Here is a 22,478-nt window from a genome sequence, read left to right as displayed (position 1 = left end):
ACAGAATACTAATACGAACATTATGCGCAGTTAAATATAAAGAACAAGGAATGGTACTTTTAAACACATGTACTATATACATGCCAGGAAGTAAAAATGATTCCTCATATTTGGGGGAACTATACTTGGTTCACTTTTCTCATTTATGGTTTACCCAGCCACATTACCTTCTTCAAGCTATTCAATTTCTGTTATCCATAAACACAACCTGACTGCAAACAGCATGAAACAGAGTTCCATTTTATGGTATCAGTAAAGCAATTGCTTTTTTAGTGCAGTTGATATCCATGAAAAGTCAGCTTATTTCTGCTCCCTAAAAAGAAAATTAAGGATGTTAAATAGAATCAAAATAAATGTTGCAGTATTCATGTAAAATCCACATAGAGGGAGGGATGTGTTGACAAATAATTTGGAGACTTGTAACTAATAACTTGTGCAAAGTACAAATGAGTTATAGAGCCAGATAGTGAAGGGAGGTTTGTGGCAATCAGCCATCACTTAATGTCAAACTTTCTGGTTATGGTTGATATGCCTTGCACATAGAAACATAAACAGATCATTTTAGTCCATTGACGGATCACTTCTCTGGGGGTAATAGTTCCTTCAAAAAAAAAGTAATTTAATAAATTGGTCACTTCAATCCACAACTGTTTGTGGGACATTGCTGTGCAAAATTGGCTGATGTGTTTCGCCCACAAAACATACAGTCAACTCACTTTACAGTATATTCTGTGAAGCGCTTTGAGACGCCTCAAAGACGTGATAAAGCGCTATGTCACATGCAAGGATTATTATTAGTTTAAAATAATGTACTAATAATGTACATATAGTGTTCCAGGCTAGGTTGGTCTGTATCAGACTGTTCGTCTTGTTTCTGGTCGTGGAATGCTTTTGAAGCACTAACCTTGCCAAGCTGTTGAAGTGGTGTAACTCACAGCTTTGAGAACCTTCCAAAGGTGGGATGGACATGAGTTTTCTCTTCCAATTAAAATATGGACAGTTCAAAGGTGATCTGTAACACAGGGCAACCACTTATATATAACATGCTTCACGATAGTGCAAGTCCACCAATAACATGGGTATCCTGTGGACCAGTGGTTACAGGAAATGCAGTACATTTCTGGCATGGCCCGGTTAGCTTCCTGTGCATGCTGGTCAGCTGTGACCATTGTCGTGTGCATTTCTAGTATTGAACGCTTGTGAGAGTGGTTGTGGCTAACTAACAAGGTTCCTGTGCACGTAGACAGCAATCCAGCCGGTTACATGGGAAATCAGCTATTGACCATTTTTCTGCCAACCCATTCTAAATTGTATCTGATTTTATGGAACGAAACACCCCGTTATAACAGGGGTTGCCTGGTATAATTATTCTGAATTTAATTGCCCCAAACATTCTTCAGAACATGGGAGATACAACCTAAGTCAGGTTTGTTCATTTTGTAATTCATGCCAACTGACTGCAACCTGGGCAATATATTTCAATGTGGCCATTTGCAGCCTTTTGTTCTACTAACCTGTGTCTCGATTCAATTTTACTTGGCAGTGCCTTGTGCAATGGTTACAGATCTTTATTGTATGTCTCATAAAACTGACCTGAAGAGAGGCAAAACTAATTACATTTTTCTATGCTTTATTGAGTGTTTTTTCTAAAAAGTATGACAACTAGATGAGAGTTTTAAAAGAAAACTTTTTAAAGNAAAAGTACTATTTCGTTATAATAATCCTTGCATTTTATGTCGTGCCTTATCATAATAATAATAATAATAATCCTTGCATTTGATATAGCGCTTTTCACGTCGGGAGGATGTCCCAAAGCGCTTCACAGAACACACTGTAAAGTGAATTGACTGTATATTTGTGGGCGAACGCGGCAGCCAATTGCGCTGCGCACAGCAATGTCCCCAAAACAGTCATATGGATTGAGTGCCTAATTTACTATTATTTTTTAAAAAATTATCCCTAGAAAAGCGATCCGCCAATTGACTACCAGCAGGGTTCCAACTTACCCCTACGTAAACAGAGGAGTGTGGAGTAAGGAAACTTTCCCAACGTTTCACCCTGACAGAAAACAAACCCAAGTTTCTAACTTGCGAATTGAGTGCTCTAACCACTGAATTATAGGACTCCAGGGATGATCCTAAAATGTCGACCAAGTAATGGGCAAAGGGCATGAACTAAATAATCTATCAAAGTGCTGCAGTCAATATAGAAACAACAACAACTTGCATTTTATAGAAAGGAGATGGGGAAACGGGATTAGAGTCGATAAATTAATCCCAATGGGGGAGCGAACAAAAAAGAGCCTCCTTCTGTAAAGATTTTTGTATGATTTTAAATCTTGAGTAAAATGCCAGACAGCCATTTGCTGAACCTGTTTGCCCTTTACTCTTTAAAAGATCTGATACATTAATGAATAAAGGATATAACATTTACCTTCAGTCCAAAAGGATGGAAAGCGAGTATGTAGAACATTGAATAGATGAATATAAAGTGGCAATTTTGGCTAAATACTGTATCAGTATTCTCAGGCACTTATAATTTGAAATCAAGAAGTATGTAGGTGCGTGTTCGTTGGAATTGAACATGCTCGCCAGTGTTGCATTGTTGACTACAAATAATTGTGCTGTGCAGTCATAAAAAAAATTACAGTAATGTACTTCTCCAGCCCTGTGGCCAATCCAATGCGGGCAGAGACATCATTGAAAACTGATGGATCCTTGAATATTTTTTGGCTGTGCTAAATATAATGTCTTCCAATTAGATTCCAGTAGAAAGGGTAAAAGATCAAATGGGAGCAAGAGGGGAAGAGGGGAGATCCAAACTGTCTGACCTGTTACCTTCGGTTCTGTAAGTGGAAGTTAAGGTAGGATCACCGTTCTCAGTGCCATTAGATTAGTGAGCTGCTGCAGTAATGCCAAGAGACAGTTATGGATTGATTCTGCTGTTTGGTGTCATGTCTCCTCTCTTTGACTTTGTAAAGCCATCTGCTCTTCACAACAAACCCTTGAGTAGAATTTCATTTTGATACTGGATTATTGGGTGTTAGAAAACCAGTATTAATTGTACCCCTCTCTCCCTTATGAGCTCTGAATAAACAATACCTTTGAAAGATTTTATCTAGCTAAGGGAGCTAATTGAGATACTTATTTAAATAGTTGCCATTGACTACAGGAGATAGGGCCATAGACGTGCTTTCTGAACGTTGGCGCTTAATTAAACTGTTAGTTGCCTTCCATTGTGTGCCTTTCTGTGCAAATCTAATGAAAAATCCTTATTCATGTCCTTTGTTTTTATACTGTGTTTAACTGGTGATCATACAGCTGCCTCTGACTGCTGCTAAAATTCATCCCAAGGAGATGTCTGCACATTGTTTAGTCTTCTTCCTATGCCAAAAAAGTTCCAACCCTAAATAAATTCTGAGCAGTTACAGAGTTAGTGTTGCAAAACAAGCCAGTTAATTGAGTGCAAAGTGCACCATTATTTGCATATTTTGGGAACATGTTCACTTTTATTTGGGAAAAGAAATTACCTGCTAAAAAGAAACAAAGAAATTGTTTTTCTTGAAAAGGAAACTTGATGGACTACCTCATGTTATTTGAAAATAAATCAAATTGAATACTGATTCAATTTGCATTTACAAGTTGTCCCCGTTCTGAGACCTTTACTTTGTTTGGATGTATCAGCTTTGGTTAGGAATTCTCTGGGTTGCCATTAAATTGGCTAACAAAATAGGAGTAAAAATTAGGTTGGTTAATAACGTAACAAAATAGTTATTAAACACTGGATCCTGAATAAGGCAACAAGATCAAATGGAATGCATTCAAGAATAGATTGCAGGAAGTATGTCTTGTGGTCTTATTTCATTGTGGGGTGATACTACCAGAAAATAAGAAAATAACCAATATTTAAATTTTCCAATAGGTCAGGAACTTAATTCTGAGACCTATTTGGTTGTTACTCAGGGTATCCAGGCATATAAATCAATTAATGAATCAAGACAGACAACCTTGGTTTATGAAATGCGAGCCTTAACTTGCATGTTGTAACAGTCTTCCAAAATAAAACCAAATTGGTGGGTAAGTTTGTGTGGATGATGTATGTCAACTTTCAGAAGTTCACAAATTGTATGCTTTGCAAAGTGACTTTTGGCTAAAGTTCAAGGGATAAAGGAGAATATTGTACCTTAATGGAGCAACTAAATACAGTGCAGCTTCAATAATGCAATTGCACTGCAGTAAGGTGGAAAACAGGAAGTGACATTCGCAGAAGTGGGCTTTTACTTAAACAGCACAGGACTCGGTCAGAGGACAGGAAACAAGTTAGCTGGCAGTGTGCATTTGGAGTAAAGCCCACTATTGAGCCTCGCTATTATGCAGATTGGCATTTTATATATCCTCAACACTGGATTATCATGAGACACTGTAATAAGCAGCAAAGATTAATGATTAGTTGAAGGCATTGTAATTGAACCATCAGAGTTCCTGAAAGACGAGCCCAAGCACCTTGGCTAAATATGGAGTGTTTCTAAATGATGTTAATACAGATATTAAAACAATTTACAGACTGTGCCAACTTGTTCAGGGCAGCAGGAACTTCAGAAGGGACAATCAAATTTAGTGAAATACAAAGGGACTTAGCAACTCTGTAGATGAATCACAAATGACTTTCCATAGTTACCAACCTTTCCACTCCCTCTGCTTGGCAGGCTCTGGCCTGCTCCATGTCCTCCGCCCTGTCTTCTCCACAATCTGGCCTTCAGTCTTTCGACCCACACCCTCTGGAACTCCATCCAGAAGCTCCTCTATCTCGCCCTTCCCTTGCCTTCTTGAAGGCCCGTCTCAAGACCTTCCTCTCTGACTGTGTCTTTGGTCTCCACCCAACTTGCCCTCCATCCCTGTTGTCTTCATTTCCCAGCTCGGATGCAAACCCTTCAACAACAACAAGATTCCATTTATAAAGCGCCTTTCACGTCAGGAGGACGTCCCAAGGCGCTGCACAGTTGGGTCATGATCCGAGCAGGGGGGAAATGGTCAGGGTGAGGGGAGGGGAGGGAGCGAGGAGGGGGGAAATGGTCAGGGTGAGGGGAGGGATGGGAGGGAGCGAGAAGGGGGAAGAGAGTCGAGAGGGGAGCTGAAGGCTTCACTGTCCATTGCCTTGGGAAGTCCTCCCAACATGAGAGGCGCTCTATGAATGCAATGTGTTGTTTGCTGTTGTGACATTGTACTATATATTAAGTACTGAAAATAGCATATATGATTGTAAAATGAAGAGCAGGTTGCATAAGATCAGTCAGGAAAAGACCATTGAAGCACTGCAATTGAGAGTTGTGGTGACCAGAGCAGTACTCTAGGTGCAGCCTCACCAGGGAGAGCATTGTACAGTTTGAGCATTACTTTTGGGATCTGAAACCAACTGATTTGGCAATATAGCTCAGCATTCTGTTTGCCTTGGTTATTACTGCTTCACATTGTTTTGACATAGTGAGTGACAAGTTAACTAATAGGTCTCTTTCAGCTTCTCCCTTGCCAAGTTCCATGTCATTCATGGAATGCATGTGCCTGCTATTTTTATTTCCTATGTGGGATACCTTGCATTTATCTGTACTTTGGGGGAAGTGCAGAGTTTTCAGTCATTCAGCCCTCCTCTCTGGAGTCCCTTTGAATCGCTCCCTCCTTCTCCCACCCTACTTTCAAAGCCCACTTTGACTTCCCCTTCTCCCACCCTACTTTCAAAGCCCACTTTGACTTCCCCTTCTCCCACCCTACTTTCAAAGCCCACTTTGACTTACCTCTTTGATCACTCTTTTGGTTATCTTGCTCCCCTCTCCAACCTCTTCAACCCACCTACCTTATTTAGCCTCTTCTCCCTCCTAGCTCCAGGGCTCAGCCAGCTGTGTAAAGTGCTTTGAGTTGAGACATCCTCTCGACATGAAAGGCACTGTATCAATGCAATTTTTTTGTATTGAACTTTAAGTATCAGTGATCAGTTCAGGTGCATTTCCTGTCTTCCTAAGACTTAATTCAGCCCCAGGCAAACCTAGCCTAACAGGGGATTTTTGTTTAGTTACCATACTTGAAAGGGTGAAAGACGAAGTGAGCTCAATAGGACTGAACCCCAGAGCCTTCTGGTCTTAAGTCTGGCGTTTAACAGATTGGGTTGCTTGGCCAAGTGGAGTTTGTAACGTGCCATCAACCACAACTTACATTTGTATCATGTCTCAAACCACTTTACAGTGACAAAGTGGAAGTCCAAGTAAGGTGGGAGCTGGTGCTTTTGGAGAGTCAAACTAGTCTGTGAGGAGGGCACTGGAGAGATCAAACCTGGATAAAGGCATGAATGAGGGGTTTGGTGACAGTGTGGGTAAGGTAGGGAAGGAAGCAGTTATTGTGAATGACCAGAAGAAAGGCTTAAAGGATCTTTATCGTTATGTCCTCTCTGAATTCTTGTCTAGAGGATGCTTTGGTGGGGAGTTGAATTAATAATAATAATAATAATAATAATAATAATAATAATCCTTGCATTTGATATAGTGTTGACAATGTGTGACCAGGCCTCCCTCTTCCTCGACCTCTCCGCCGCCTTTGACACCGTGGATCACTCAGTCCTCCTCCACCGCTTCTCCTCCCACCTCAACCTTCAAGATTCTGTCCTTGATTGGTTCAGGTCCTACCATTCACACCCCCTTCACTTCGTTGCGGCAAACGGCTTCTCCTCCAGCCCCCGCACCGTTTCGTGCAATGTTCCTCAGAGCTCTGTCCTCGGTCCCCTCCTCTTCATCCTCTCCATGCTCCCCCTTGGTGACGTCATCCTCAGACATGGGGTAAATTTCCACATGTATGTGGATGACATCCAACTCTACCTCTCTGCCTCCACCCTGAACTCCAGGACTACTGGCGTCCTGACCGACTGCCTGTCTGACATCAAGTCCTGGACGAGGGCCAACTTTCTCCAACTCAAAGTGAGCAAGACCGAGGTCCTCCTGATTGGCTCGCCCAGTGCCTCCGCACCTCAGGCACTGGCAGCATCAGCCTCCACGGCTGCACACTCAACCTCACTAAGCCAGTCAGGAACCTGGGTGTCTTGTTCGACCCAGAACTGTCCTTTCTCCCCCACATCCACGCCATGACTGGCACTGCCTACCACCACCTCCGCAACATTGCCAGACTCCGCCCACTGCCTCAACCCTCAGGCTGCCGAAACCCTCACTCACGCATCAAGGCTCGACTATGGGATTTCCCTGCTCATCGGCCTTCCCAACTCTTCATCCAGATCATCTAAAACTCTGCAGCTCGTGTACTCTCATGCACCAGGCTCTGTGTCCCCATCACCCGCACCCTCGCCCAACTCCACTAGCTCCCCGTCACCCAGAGGATCGAATTCAAGATCCTCGTTCTCACTTTCAAGGCCATCCATGGCCTTGCCCCTTCCTACCTCTCCGACCTGCTGACTCCCTACCAACCTGCCCGCTCTCTCCATTCAGTGGGCTACAGTCTGCTCCATGTCTCCCACCCGACCTGCCCTACCATCGGTGGCCGGGCTTTCAGTCTCTCTGCCCCCACACTCTGGAACTCCATCCTACGGTCCCTTCGCCTCGCTTCCTCCCTTGCCTCCTTCAAGGCCGATCTCAAGACCCTTCTCTTCGATTGTGCCTTCAGTCTCCCTCCCACCTCTCTACCTTCCCTCACCCCTACACCACCCCTCCCCCTATGCTCGGGCCCTGACACCTGACTGTTCAGCGCTTTGGGACGTCCTCCCGACGTGAAAGGCGCTCTCTAAATGTAATTTTGTTGTTGTTGCCTTATCATGTCTTCATACGTCTCGAAGCGCTTCACAGAATATACAGTAAAGTGAATTGACTGTATAATTTGTGGGCGAATTGCAATCAGAGTAAATTGATCTAGACTTACTTCTAAGATAAATCCTTGGCTAAATCAGTTTTGCTATTAGAAATTTTCATGAAATAAAGAAGATTTTTCTGTAATACCTTTGTATCTGATTACACTACATAAACTATATTTGTTGCACCAATGGACCTCTAATCGAGGAGTATGTCAGTTCCCTTAAATTAGTCTGGAAGATTATTCCCCCACTTGATACTGAACCCGAAGTCTATATAATCCTAGTTTCTTTAACAGTACAAAAACTGTCAGCTGTTTTCCCATGTGTGTTTTTTAAGAGTGCATGGTTTATTTTACCAATGTGGACAATTAGCTTATGCTTCCATAGCTTTACATTTTAAGAGTCCCACACTGGAGCTCAGATTTTTTGAAGAATTAACTAGTGGGTTTCGAATTTTAAAAAAATTAAATTATTGCCACATTTCGCCCACAAAATACACAAAATCACATCACTCAACAGGATATCCCATGAAGGGTTTTGAGATGACAACAACAAAATTACATTTGTATAGCACCTTTCGCATCGGGAGGACGTCCCAAAGAGCTGGGGAGTCTTGAAGATGTGATAAGGCACTATACCAAATGCAAGGATTATTATTACTGACTAGGAATTTTGATAACCCTTACTAGTAAGGTGAGGTGGCTGGTATTTCTCCTTCAGGAATCTTGAAACAGCCTGTTCCGACACCTGAGATCAGCCTCTGAAAAGTGGCTGGAGTTCTTGACAATTGTGAGGAGGTTCAGTTAATTAAAGTGGAGAGTTCCCATGACACTGTGGCATTGATTCATAATACAGCAGGTCTGCTTTACAACATGAACAGAGCTGGGGGTTTTGCTCCTGATATAGTGCTGAGCTAAAGTTTTGATTAGACTGACATCCCCGTGTGATTTTGCTGAGGCCTCAGCAGAAACCGTAACTGCTGAAAGAAGCCCAGTGAATTGTCAGTCAAAAATGAACTGAGCCAAGGATGGAAAAAAAAATCTATGGTTTGTCAGAGAAAACATTCCCTTTGCAGGTTATTTTGTGCGATAATTTCATTAGTTGCAAAGTGTTTTTTCAAAAAGAAAAATTCACATAATAATAATAACAATCCTTGCATTTGATATAGCATCTTATCACCTCTTTAAGACATCTCAAAGTGCTTCACAGAATATACTGTAAAGTGAATATATTGTATAATTTGTGGGCGGAAACATTTCAAGCGTTTCAGTTTTCTTTGCTGCATATATTGTATCACCGCTTTCATATGGTGACATGGAATTCTAAAGGCTTAGTGATAAGATTGCTTCAGTTATTTACTGTATCATTTGAAATAATTATCTTGCACAATCAGTGGAAGTTACCTGAACCGGCAGTTGTTATGACTAGCAGAAGGTAAAGATGAAGAATCATTTTTCTGCTCACACATGAGATATAACAATGTCCTTTTGGTAAGAATGTCCTTTTGACATATAAATAGGGGCAGAGAGCAAAGTGAATCTCTTGGGAGATCTGTGCTGAAAGGCTTTCAGCTCAGTCTTTTTGTTCTTTACAATGAGCTTCACAATTGCAGTATTCCTCATCACATTCTGTTCTCTCATTAAGAAACAAGATTTTAATGTGTTTTGAAATATCATCTACATGAGTCCTGACTTATAAATAATGGTGTTGGCCAAAGCTGACTGAGCTGCCATCTTGAATTCCCTCTCAGCGAGGCCACTGGTGGAAGTGGATATTCATTTGTTGCTTTACGCTTTCCTTGGTCCATAATGCACCTTCTTCAGGGAACCTAGCAGATAGAAATAAATTCGGAAAAGCTGTTCTCCGCTCTTTGTCAATGCTGCTTATCACAATAATAATCCTTACATTTGGTATGGGGCCTTTCACATCGGAGGCCGTCCCAAACCACTTCACAGGATTTACTGTAAAGTGAGTGTTTTGTGGGCAAAATTACAACATAGGTTCAGATGAAGAATGATCTAGGTTGTTTGGAACAGCCAATTGCCTAGACTGACTAGCAATCCATTTGCCTTTCACCTTTGCTTCTACTTTACTTCTTTTTATGACAACATGGCTGAGAGATTCCTGTCTCTTTGTGTACGAAACTGCAGGAATAAAATCACTGTGATATACTGTAGAAAAGCACAGTCACGATGCAATCGTGCAGCACTGCCCTGTGACCAGAACTTTTACTTTAGTTTGGCTTTTCCAAATTTATTAAGTTAAAATGAGTAACATTTATGCCAAATCTTTGTTTTGAAGATCACTATCAACTGTAACTTTGTGGGTAAATTTGCGACCTTTTAAGCACGCAGTGTGACCATTAGCGCTGCTCTCTCTCCCCACAAATATTTATTGATTGTCAGGCGTGAGCCTGGCCTGATGATCATTAAATATAAACTTGACAAGCTAGACACCTCCTAATCTGCCTTGAAGATTCATATGTCAATTAATAGATGTTTTGGGGGAATGTACGGTATTCGACTGTGAACAAACTGAGAAGGTTGCAATGAGGCTTCCAGACGAGGAAGGCATCTTTGCAAATTGCAAAATTATGTTTGGCCTGTAAGAAAACCTTTATGGTGTTAACATTGTTCCAACAATGAGAGTTCCTAGAAGCAGAACACATGTATCACACATGTGCCACAGTATACAGAGACTTTTGGTTAAAGTACTTTTGAATGCTCTGATGATAAAGTTCTTTGGGATCAGGTCCAGTACACCTTCACAAGGTCTGAGCATACCCAATTGGATATTCCAATACTCTCACAAAAAAATCTGGGACATATAGAAGAACCAAAGGCATTCACACCTTTTTCTGGAAAGTTTAAGGACCATAAGGGGAAAAATGTCCAAACTATTCAGTGGTGCGCAGACTATAACCTTATGTCAACCTGGCAGCCGGGAAGGCTAAGTAAGTGAAGGTCAGTAGGTTTCACATTTCAAGGAGTGGATGGCAAATGCATAGATAAGGGGAGACAGATGGAAAAGGTTATTGCCTTAATTCAACAGCATTTTGTCCACACTTATCTGTCTAGGCACTTGGATTAGAGCAACAGATCTAAACAATGTTTGCTTTCAATGTGCCTATGTTGGGAACACAACTTTTTTTTAGCAAACACTGAATGTTTGACTCTATTTTGTTAAAGTTAGCATTCACCCCACTGTCCCTACTGTAACTCATTCTTTCCCAGTACCTCAGGATAAGTCAACAACTTGGGTCCCTTGGACTTCCCTTCCTCAAATAAACAAGAGGCTTTTAAAACTCAAGCTTTGCATCCCTTCACCACTTCTTGAATATCTCCACTACTCTTTAACCTAGTTGGCGTTCTGCAATAAAAAAACACATCCATTCATATGGGATCTTGATTTAAACAAATAAAGATTTCAGTTGGATAAAATCATAGTATCATCTTTTCAAATAAATAGAAGAACACTGTCATTTTTGTCCGTCTACAACATATACTGTGACTACACTTTGCAGGAAATCCTGTGAAGCGCTTTGAGATGTCCTTCAGACTTGAAAGGTGATATGTCTGCAAATGCAAGGATTAGCATTATTATTTTTGTCCATGTCAATAATATGCAGATAGAACTTAAAGAGAAGAAAGCCCCTTGTCTGTTTATCCCATGAAAACAAAAGTTGTTGAAACAAAAGATGGAGCATAATAATAATAATCCTTACATTTGATGTAGCGCTTTTCATGTCTTCTAGACGTCTCAAAGCGCTTCACAAAATATACTGTAAAGTGAATTGACTGTATATTTGTGGGCGAAACATGGCAGCCAATTGCGCACAGCAGTGTCCCACAAACAGTCGTGGATTGAAGTGAACAATTTTATTGTTTTTCTTTCTTGAGGGATTATTATCAGGCATGTGGAGTAAGGAAACTTGCCCAAGGTTTTGCTCTGTTGAGAATTGAACCCAGGTCTCTCACTTGTGAGGCGAGTTCTCTAACCACTGAGCTACAGGACTCCAAATCCTGCAACCCACACTCTCACCAACCATAACTCAGCTTTATGAAGAAGAATTCTTGCATTTGATACAGCACTTTATCATGTTGTTAAAACATCTCAAAGTGCTTCAAATGATTTACTGGAAAGTGTAGTGACTGTGTATTTGAAGTCAAACATGGTATCCTATTTGCGCACAGCAGTGTCCCACAAACAGCTATGACATGAATGACCAATTTTGACTAGTTTCATTGCAAAGAAGATATACAGTTTGCAGTTCTTTCTTTACTTTCTTGAGTTCCTCAGTAAAGGTGATTTGCTCTTGAAAGTTACAACACTGAGTTACGTTAAATAGTTGTGTCTTTGCATGATCACCAGTGCATTTGAAATCTTGTTTAAATCCTGATATGGAGAGAATAAGAAATGAAAATTAGGTGTAGATAAGTTACTTTGGGTATAGTATTCCTCATCTTTCAAATATAACTATTTATAAAGCTAACCGAATTTCTATCCTATTTGAACTTTGGATTTTGATACTTGTGTAAGATACATGCATACTCTTTTCAGCATAATTACAGACATAAAAAGTTATGTAGGTTTAAATTCTGTGGTAGGGATTTTAGGAGAGAGTTTCAGAGGTTGTAGTGGCTAAAGATTTGGCCAGCAATGATGGGATGAGGAGAGAGTGCAGAACAGGCAGTAGACTATAGAACCATATAAATGTGAAACACAGGTCTCATTTTATAGACCCAAACCACCACTTAATAATGGAGTTTGACTTTAGATGGAAGGTGATTTTTCACATTAATGTAAATCATCTAGTTGGTGACAATGAGATCATTTTGAGGAGCAATTAACATTTTTTTTGGTTAGCTGGGTGTCTGACCCACATGCGGAAACCCATCACCATGCTTAAAAGCATCCAAATCAAGCTGAGATTTCCATGCATCACACCTACACATGGAAACCCCAGATTGTTGGAATGGAATTGTGATCTTTATTACGACTGAATATGCACACATAATGTGAAGGATTTATTTGCAATTTGTATGACACTTTGTGCAGAAAAGAAAAGGTCTAATTGACAGTACTTAGGGATTAAACTCTTTTATTTCCTTTCACAGGAAATGGCAAAAATCCTCATTCATCCCAGGGTGTATGCCTTCCTTCATGTACCAGTTCAAACTGGTTCAGATAGCGTTCTTATGGATATGAAAAGAGAATACTGTGTGGCAGACTTTAAAAGGGTGGCAGATTTCTTGAAGGAAAAGTAAGTACTATCACCTAGTTTCTTCAAAGTCAAGTATGTATTTGCCCAGAATGTCACATTAGCATTAGAGTTTCAAAAAGGTGAAGTAGCTCATCAAAAATAATTGATGTGGTTTTTAACCACTCCTCTTTGTTAAATAGTTGTTCCGTCTTTGCATGATCGCCAGTGCATTTGAAATCTTGTCTAAATGCTTAAGTGCACACTATGTTTAATACCTAACCTATATTGTATATTTGAAGTTGGATGTTTAGCTGCTGTTTCTTTTCATGTGGTTTTCCTCCAGCCAGTCCTGCTTAATTTGTATCCGAAAAGTTTCCAAGTTGTGATAACCCAGTGAATCAACATTTTTTCAGAGTATATTTTGGTCTCAGTATAATACCTTTAAGTATTTAATTTAATCCTTGTGCTTTAGTCTATGAATTGTGACTGATACAATGAAACGTAATCACTCCCTTTGAGCATGAAACTGATTTAAACATTCTGTGTCAAATTGTTCAACAGAAAACATTGTCCTTGGATGCACAAAGGAGTTTGGATGCTTCCATTTTTATAACATTTGTACATGCATATTCATTGCAGCATAATTACAGAGCAAGGAGATGCAATTAGAAAGTAAAGCAACTAAAATAAGAAATGAATAGAACTTATAGAGTAACTCCTTTACTCTTGGAGTGGATTTGTTTGCCATGAGTGCTGTTAGTGAAGGTTCAGATTTAGCATTCGGAAGTGATTCCGATTCAGCAGGATGTAGGTAGATTTGAGCCACATACTATGTGTTAAGGTAGGAGGCAGGTGAAAGTTTTTTTATATATATACAATATCTACATATGATTATTTAGTAATCCAATGAGCAAAAAGAAATACAACACCTTTACTAATTTCTATGAAGAGAAATTATAAGTAAACTTCTCTTAAAACTGCACTATTCCAGTTACCTTAGATTCCTTAACTGAGGTGGCATAAATTGTTAAAGAGAAAAGTTTGTTGAAAGATAAATCACAGTTAACGACAACTCTTTCCTTAAACCACGCCACAAAGATGCATCTTCCCTTCACTTTTATACTCGGGATGCTTCCTCCAACAATGACGACAATGTTGTCTCTGGAAATAAGATACCCAAGTGTAAGAGTAACACAGTGGAACCTCACTGCAGTACCACAGTGATTACATCACAAGTGTGACAAGATTTTCAGAATCCATTCATAAAATGACTTGCATATTATTGATTGCTCAATACATAAATAAATAATGTACGAAACAAAATGAGAGAGAAGTCTTGACCTTGCTCAGCTTTGTGCAATGACTTTACCATGAATGTTTTCTTTACAAGATTTATTTATATTTTACTGTTAGTAATTTATTTATCTGAATGAGCCTGTTAACAATCTAATGAGTTTGCCAGGATCATGGGTTAATTAACGTTGAGTGGGTGAGATTGAGGCCACAAATACAATGACAGGTGGAGAAGCAACAAGCATCTTTACCTTCTCTGTACTGTGCCATTGTGAAGGCAAGTGATATAGACCACATTCCCTCTATTCAGTTGCATTTAGCATGCTATTGAGCTACTTCCTGGCAGCACATTCTGGAGTGTGAATCATGTCATATTAAGGTCAACATTAGTTTGGAAGCAAGATTTCTAAATTAAAGTAATGTACATTAAAGTCTTGCCATGTATTTACTTTACCGTGTTGCTGGTGTTGGCAGCTGAGCAGTAGCAAAGCTACAATGCAATTAATGACAATCATGCGAATAGTGCTTGTGTATTGATACATTAGCACAGGTTGAGGATCTCAATTTCAGAACAGGCACCAGGAAATCTCTCTTGACCAGAAGATGCTGAAACAGGTTACCAGGAAGGGTGTTTGAAGCTAAAACACTTGATATGTTTAAGAACTGCCCTGAATTCTGTAAGGTAGGTATTGTAGAAGAATGATAACAAATGGTCAGAAGGGTTTTACTCATCTGAACCCCTCTTGTGATCTTGTGATTGTGCTCAACGAGGTTGAGGACTTGTCTACCCTTCAATTCTCACTGATGCACCAGACTGTCTGGTCAGCAACCATTCTGGATGACTGAAGATCTACGGATTTTTGGCCAGTTCAATTTAGCTCCCAAAATATTTTCTCTCTCCTCCCTACTCTCTCAGTATTTTCTCCCTAAAGAGGATTTTGTTTGGCATTTGTTTTATCAACCACAGAACAACAAGATTACATTTGTATAGCTCCTTTCACATTGGGAGGACGTCCCAAGGCGCTGAACAGAGTACAGCATTTCAGACCCGAGCTGGGTCGGGGGGGAAGAAGGGAGGGACGGGGAAGGGGAGTGGCCGATGGCATGGTCGAAGAGGAGGGTTTTGAGGCGGGACTTGAAGGAGGCTAAGGTGATGGTGAGGCGGAGTGATTGAAGAATGGAATTCCAGAGGTTGGAGGCAGAGTGGCTGAAGGCTCTCCCGCCAATGGTGGGGCGGTTGGGTTGGGGGATGTGGAGCAGGCCGGAGCCGGCTGAGCGGAGGGAGCGGGCGGGTTGGCAGGGGGTTAGGAGGTCGCAGAGGTAGGGTGGGGCGAGGCCATGGAGGGCTTTGTAGGTTTGGACCAGGATCTTGAACTGGATTCTCTGAAGGATAGGGAGCCAATGGAGTCGGGGGAGATGAGGTCATGGAGTTTGGTGTGGGAGAGGACACGAGCTGCAGAGTTCTGGATTATCTGCAGCCTGTGGAGGGAGGGGTTGGGAAGGCCGACAAGCAGGGAGTTTGCATAGTCAAGCCTGGAGGTGATGAAGGCATGAACAAGAGTTTCAGTGGCTTGAGGATGAGGTTGTGGCGGAGTCGGGCGATATTATGGAGGTGAAGGAATTCACAGCAGGTCATGGCTTGGATGTGGGGAAGAAAAGACAGTTGAGGGTCGAACAAGACACCAAGGTTCCTGACTGACTTGGTGAGTTGTAGTGTGCAACCATGGAGGCTGATGTTGCCAGAACCTGAGGTGCTGAGGCGCTGGCGCGAGCCGATCAGGAGAGTCTCAGTCTGGTTCACATTCAACTGTAGGAAATTTGCCCTCATCCAGGACTTGATGTCCAACAGACTGTCAGGACAGCAGTGGTCCTGGAGTTGAGGGTGGGGGCAGAAAGATAGAGTTGGGTGTCATCCGCATATATATGGAAGTTGACCCCATGTCTGCAGATGTTGTCACCAAAGGGAAGCATGTAGATATTAAAGAGGAGAGGGCCAAGGACAGAGCCCTGGGGGACACCAGACGTGAGAATTGTGAGGAATTAAACCCACAAAGTTGCTGGTGCTGTGAAGGTACTGAGAGTTGTTTGCACTTGGGAGAGCCAGCAGTGCTAGGAGGTGCAAGGTAAAGATTGGCTCCCATTGCCCCCATAGTCCTGGTAACTACTCTGTTCTGGCTGCAGGCACACTGATCTCTCAGTTCATATCACTCATAGTCTATGCAGGTCAAGGCTGGAGTCCTTGAGTTGTGGTACAAATCTTCTTTTAAATAATCAGATATGAAAATTGTAGCTTTCAAACAACTTCACGTGGATGAATTTGGCTTCAGTGTTGAGACCCTTTAGCATATTGAAGCATAGACATTTACAGCACTTCTACTATTTGAAGAGCTCCTGTAAAATAAGTGCATCCAAAGCCCATTTGCATTGCCTGTACTCATGTAACATTTACATTTTCTATCCAGTGTGAAACCCATTGCTGTCCCCCAAGGGTAACAGAGTTAAAATGCAATACCAGTTGGTTGCTTTACTCCCTGCTGTCCATCTGCACGCTAAATCCACCAGCTAATGAAATCAAATGCAAGAACAAAGGATGGGTAAATGACAGAAGAATAATTTACCAGTTAGCAGTGTACAGTTCAGCAGCATACTAAAGAGGCTGTTCACAATCCTGAACCACAGAATGACATAGAAACCTCCCTTAGATAGCGAGGTTCAAGACTCCAAACTCATGAGACTTTTTAGTGCTCCAGAATCATAAATAAGACTGCTGATGCCAGTTGTTTGTCGCCAGCCATGTGGCCCTGTAGAAAGCAACCACTAATCAAAGTGATGTCCCATACATTAATAATCTTTACAAATTAGTTAAATTGAGAAGCTCAAAATGGGTTAATGTGCATACCTCACTGTGGTGTTCTGCTCTGCAGCAAATGTGTGCACTGAGGTTGAAGCTGGGTTGAATATTCTGGTAGAAATATAATACCCAAAGGTAAAACACTGGTGTTTGTGTTTGGAGATGTCAGTCATACAGGGAGGAGGAGCAGATTAATAAGATCTATGGTTGCAGTGACATTGTGTCCTAACAGACCTGTACCTGAGAGATTACATTCATTACTTGATTTTCCAGTAGTTGCTGCATTTAGAATTCTGTCCTTACTTCGTTTTCAGTATAGCCCTGATTGATCTTCTGTCTACCGGGATTACTGCAGTTGGATGCGCTCCATCCCATCAGTTGATAATTTTCTCTTAAAACCATCGTGACGATGACCATAAAAGAAGGTGGTTGTTCCAAATATAGCTGTGCACATCCTTTTACCTGTGGGAGGATGGATGTGGTTCAAATCATCCCCATCATCGATTGACATCTCAGAATGTAAGACAGTGTAAACTAGTCTTAAGATTGTAAACCAATCAATTTGTAAGAGAAACTGATTACTGTGATTCAGAAATATAATTTAAGGCTATTATTTCTATTTGAATTCTGAATTAGAATTGTCACAAAGCAGCAACAATCCTTCGTCTGCTGCGAATCTCCCATCATAGAAGATTCTCAGTGAACAACACTGAATCTGTTGGGTTTCCACCTAATTGGTGAAGTGTGATTTAAAAATATTATTGCTATTTATTTTTTAAAAATCATAGAGATCTGTGGGATTGTGAGGTGAAATAATAGAAAGAAGAGGGCGAACAACACTGTCTAAGACTACTAAATCAGTCTGTAGCTACATTAACAATTAGGTGGTCAGTTAAACCTTTTTGATTATTTAGCCACCTGTTCATAACTTGGATGTTTGATTTCGTACATGTGCATCGACGTTATTTAACCACAACAATCTTGTGCACAAAAGCATGTTAAATTTATGATCTGCAATTTTTATGTTCCAGCTTTCAGCATGCCAGATTAAACTACTGAAGTCTAGATTAGTGAAATTCGTTAGGATTTAGAACTCGCCTCAGCAAGTCAACTCCGCTGTTTACTATCTGTTGTGTGTGTTTTGGACCAAAGGACGTCTTTGTTCAGATTAGAGGAAAATTAGAAAGATAGCTATAAAAGATATAAACGCTTTGCTTAATTAAGAGCAACATTCAAATTGCATCATTGTAATAATAGGTGGGCATCATTCATTTTATTTGCATGCTGCTAAATACAAGGCACTCAAACAGAGATCTTTACATTTTTACCATTTTCAAATGGATAAATTATAGTCATGAAATAATCTGGGGTGAGTTAGTATATTGTTGTGATGCTTTTGTAGTTTGTGTTGGAATTAATGTCCCATGTGATAGCCCTTTATCTATAACTATTCTTCTACTGATTATGATTTGTTGCAGTTATAGAGTGGTATCTACTGTTGGTCAGAGAAGGACTTCCTATTATTAGGAACATTTACTGAGATTAATTTGCTCCACTTTATAATGGGAAAAAATGGTATGGTTGTTCATGGGAACTGTCTAAACCATTATACTGCTTTATGGGCCGCAAAGAAGTAAGGGTTGGGTTTAGTCTAACTCTAATCCCAATCAATGTTGGATATTGTATTAGCAACCCTGAGTACTTTTGAACAAGTGAAGTGCAGCTCGGTTAATCAAGCTGATTTTGCATTGCCTCCTCCTGTTGCGATATGAATAGTCTGAATTCAAAAGAACTCAATGGGGGCATTGCACATCTTTTTTTACCATCTAAAATAATCCTGCTATTTAGGACCTGATGACTTTATTTGACTCTTTACAAGATAGGGTGTTGCCAGCCGTGGGGTGGGGGGTGCGGAGGGGGTGAATCATGTTGGCTATCAGGGAGAAGTTCCAGATTTGTGGTCCTTTTTATCTTAGGGGAGCTTTATTTCATGTTAAAGTTTGTAGAATGCTGCTGGATGGTGGAAGTGGTGGAGCTACAACCTTCTCTCTCCTGTGGGCTCCAGTGACTCCCAAAACAATATTTAGCATACAACTGCAATAAAATAATGTTCTGGTTGAACTATGATAATGAAAGGATGCTGCTCTTTGACGCTTTTTCTCTTTATTTATTGCGTGATCTTGCAGTACACTCTAATACATGAAACCGGCACGCTGAGTCTGCGATCAAATATCTATTTTTATCACAAAACAGAACATACAGAAATTAGAAAAGGGTGCGGAGGGAATCAAAGGCAGTGAGACTTGGTAAATCGTTCTGAGGTGAAACGGAGAGAAAAGGGATTGCTGGCATGGAGCCAGTCTCTTTAAGGATACAAGTCTTTGCACGTCATCTCCCATGTAATAGATGTATGATAGCCCACTACTTTTTATTAATAGTCTCCTTCAGGTCAGATTTTGTGAGGAAAATGAAAGCAAGGCTTCTGTATTAGAAGGGTGCTCATTGACTTTGAACCAAGCTTTACACACGCTTAGATTGCAAGCAGAGTTGAACAGCACAAGCATGTGGCATTCCGTGCCCATTCTAGGAGTGCGCTTATCTTCTTTGTTCTTTCCATAACACCACTCCCCCCATTCATTTTCAATGTGTTTGATATGCCTCGCGGCCATAAATAATCCCTCCAAAAAAAAACGATAATAAATTGGGTCATTTTCAATCCACGACTGTTTGTGGGACACTGCTTTGCGCAATTGGCTGCCGCGTTTCGCCCACAAATATACAGTCAATTCACTTTACAGCATATTCTGTGAAGCGCTCTGAGACGTCTAGAAGACGTGAAAAGCGCTACATCAAATGCAAGGATTATTATTATTATTTATTATTAGAAGTGTTCACCCCTCACAATAATTACACTTGTAGGGCAGCTTGTGTCAGTGAGCAGAAGGTTTATAATAATCTAGTTTATTTTGGGGGGGGCAAAGGTGTACTACTACACCTTTGTGTGAAAGTATAAATTGGTTTTATTTTCAATCCAGTCCTGATAGTTCACCCAGGCTGTGGCTCAGATAGTGATCATGCTGCATGCTCTCAATCCTCCACAGTCTCAGAGAGCAAGGTGCTCTCATTCAGGGGCATGATACTCCCACTCCTCTCCCAACCTCCATTCAGGAAAGGTATCTACATAAACCCTCTCCACGTAGTGGCTGGCCAGATGAACCTGTAGCCCATTTTAGGCAGTCCATTGAATACTCACCTGTTCTGGATTAGGCTGTTTCACCTCTTTGTTAATCCCATGCTTTCTTGTTTTAGTAATAAGAATAATCCTTGCATTTGATATAGCGTCTTATCTCGTCTTCTAGACATCTCAAAGCACTTCACAGAATATACTGTAGAGTGAAGTGACTGTATATTATGTGGGCAAAACGTGGCAGCCAATTGTGCGCACAGACTGAGTGGACTGAGTGATCAAATTGTTGTTGTTGNTTTTTTGAAGGGATTATTACCCCCGGAAAAGCGAATCGCCAATTGACTAACAACCGGGTTCCTACTTACTGCTAGGTAAACACGCCTAATAATAATCCCTCAAAAAAAAACCAATAATAAAATTAGTCATTTTCAATCCACGACTGTCTGTGGGACATTGCTGTGCGCAATTGGCTGCCGCGTTCGCCCACAAATATACAGTCAATTCACTTTACAGTATATTCTGTGAAGCGCTCTGAGACGTCTAGAAGACGTGAAAAGCGCTACATCAAATGCAAGGATTATTATTATTATTACTAAACAGAGGCGTGCAGAGTAAGGAAATTTGCCTAATGTTTCGCCCTGCCCCGGAATGCATATTCATTCACACTGGACCCTTTCAGCCAGTGTACTGTACTAGAAGACTTCAGTTCAAGAGATCTAGTCTTTATTTGAACACAGAGGTGAAAGGCCCACTACATCACCTGATTTCTCCCCAGCCCAATCCCCAATCTTCTAAATTATTTACAACTGCATCTAAGATCTTCGTGAGGTAGGATATAGGGTATTTATGGTTTGGATCTCTGCGCTAGGGCAAAATGAAGAACTTGTACTGGAGGATGAGGGGGAGGGAAGGGAGGAGAAATTTTTCCTCCCTGGGGCACAATGGTTAAGGATTTCTCAACACCTAAGCTGCCCTAATTGGAGATATGTATCCGATTGCAGCTAAAACCAGGGATGCAGCAACACTCAATACCATCTCCACAACCTAAACTAAAGGCTGAACAGAGTTTGGAAAAATTAAAAATGGCTTTTTTTAAAAAAAAGGCTAAAAAGGACTTATGTGCAGATGTTTAAAATTTTGGTGTTTCATAATACATTTCATTTGATGTGATAATCATCACACTTGATTACATACATTTGATAATCACATCAAACACACTAACTTTTTGAATCGTTTGTTATCCATTTGATTTATCTCAGTGCTGAGATCTTTGGGCCTAAGTGCTGTAGTTTTCTCATCGACGTCGCAACATAAAGCTATTGGCTTTCAGAAATCTGTTATCTTACAGGTAAGAACTTTAGGCTGTGGGATCGCTTAAGTTGCAAATATTTTTGTTTTGTGAGTAGAATTTCTGTTATTTTATCTAAAGTTGGTAAATTTGTCCTAAATTAGAATTGGATTCAGAGAGGCACAACATGTAAAGATTAGAATGTTAACACTGTATAGTCAAGCAGTGTAATAGTGTCTCCCATTTCTGTCTGGTAGGGATATGGGGAAAAAGCTTGAAAATTAGATCAATAAAAAGGGTGACAGGAAAACAGCTAGCAGTGGCTGTATGGCCTCTTTTGTACGTGAAAAATGTTTGTGTTTCTGAGTATTTACAATCCCCTCTCCATTTGGATGGGAGATGCACATTCACCATGAAGCTGAAAATCTATTGTTTTATTGGCTATGTTTTCTTTAAAAACATCTGCTGAACCCCAAGGGGAGGAGTAAAACTCATCAGACAAGCTGTGAATATGCAGTAGCATGCCCTTCGGACAGATTTGAATTGCAGAAAAACACGAGGTATTGAAAATATCCTTTTGTGTGTCTTGTCATTTTATTCAAAAGAGCAGAGGATCTAAATTGCGGCCAATTCAGATTAATTTGGATTTAGGACTAATTCTTTAATAGGTAGAGCTATAATCTTCAAAACACATAGTATCAGTCACTATTGAAAGTGAGTGACTTTCACAGTAACTTTATCAGAAACTGGTTATTATTCAATGTTTCTCTGAGGAATACTACATCACACTGGAATAAAGCCCAGTAATTGCCACTTT

General features: G+C 40.6%; 1 protein-coding gene across 1 annotated transcript in view; it reads left to right on the top strand.

Moving 5' to 3' along the window:
- cdkal1 (CDK5 regulatory subunit associated protein 1-like 1) overlaps positions 1–22,478 on the top strand; it is a 472,504-nt gene that overhangs the window by 291,755 nt on the left and 158,271 nt on the right. The window contains exon 10 of the mRNA XM_042332426.1: positions 12,957–13,102. Coding sequence (XP_042188360.1) covers positions 12,957–13,102 — 146 coding nt within the window. The remainder of the gene's footprint in view (positions 1–12,956; positions 13,103–22,478) is intronic.

The sequence above is a fragment of the Callorhinchus milii genome, unplaced genomic scaffold (genome assembly GCF_018977255.1).
Source record: "Callorhinchus milii isolate IMCB2004 unplaced genomic scaffold, IMCB_Cmil_1.0 Scaffold2, whole genome shotgun sequence".
NCBI classification, from domain to species: Eukaryota; Metazoa; Chordata; class Chondrichthyes; order Chimaeriformes; family Callorhinchidae; genus Callorhinchus; species Callorhinchus milii.
This window is presented reverse-complemented; position numbering and strand designations above follow the sequence as displayed.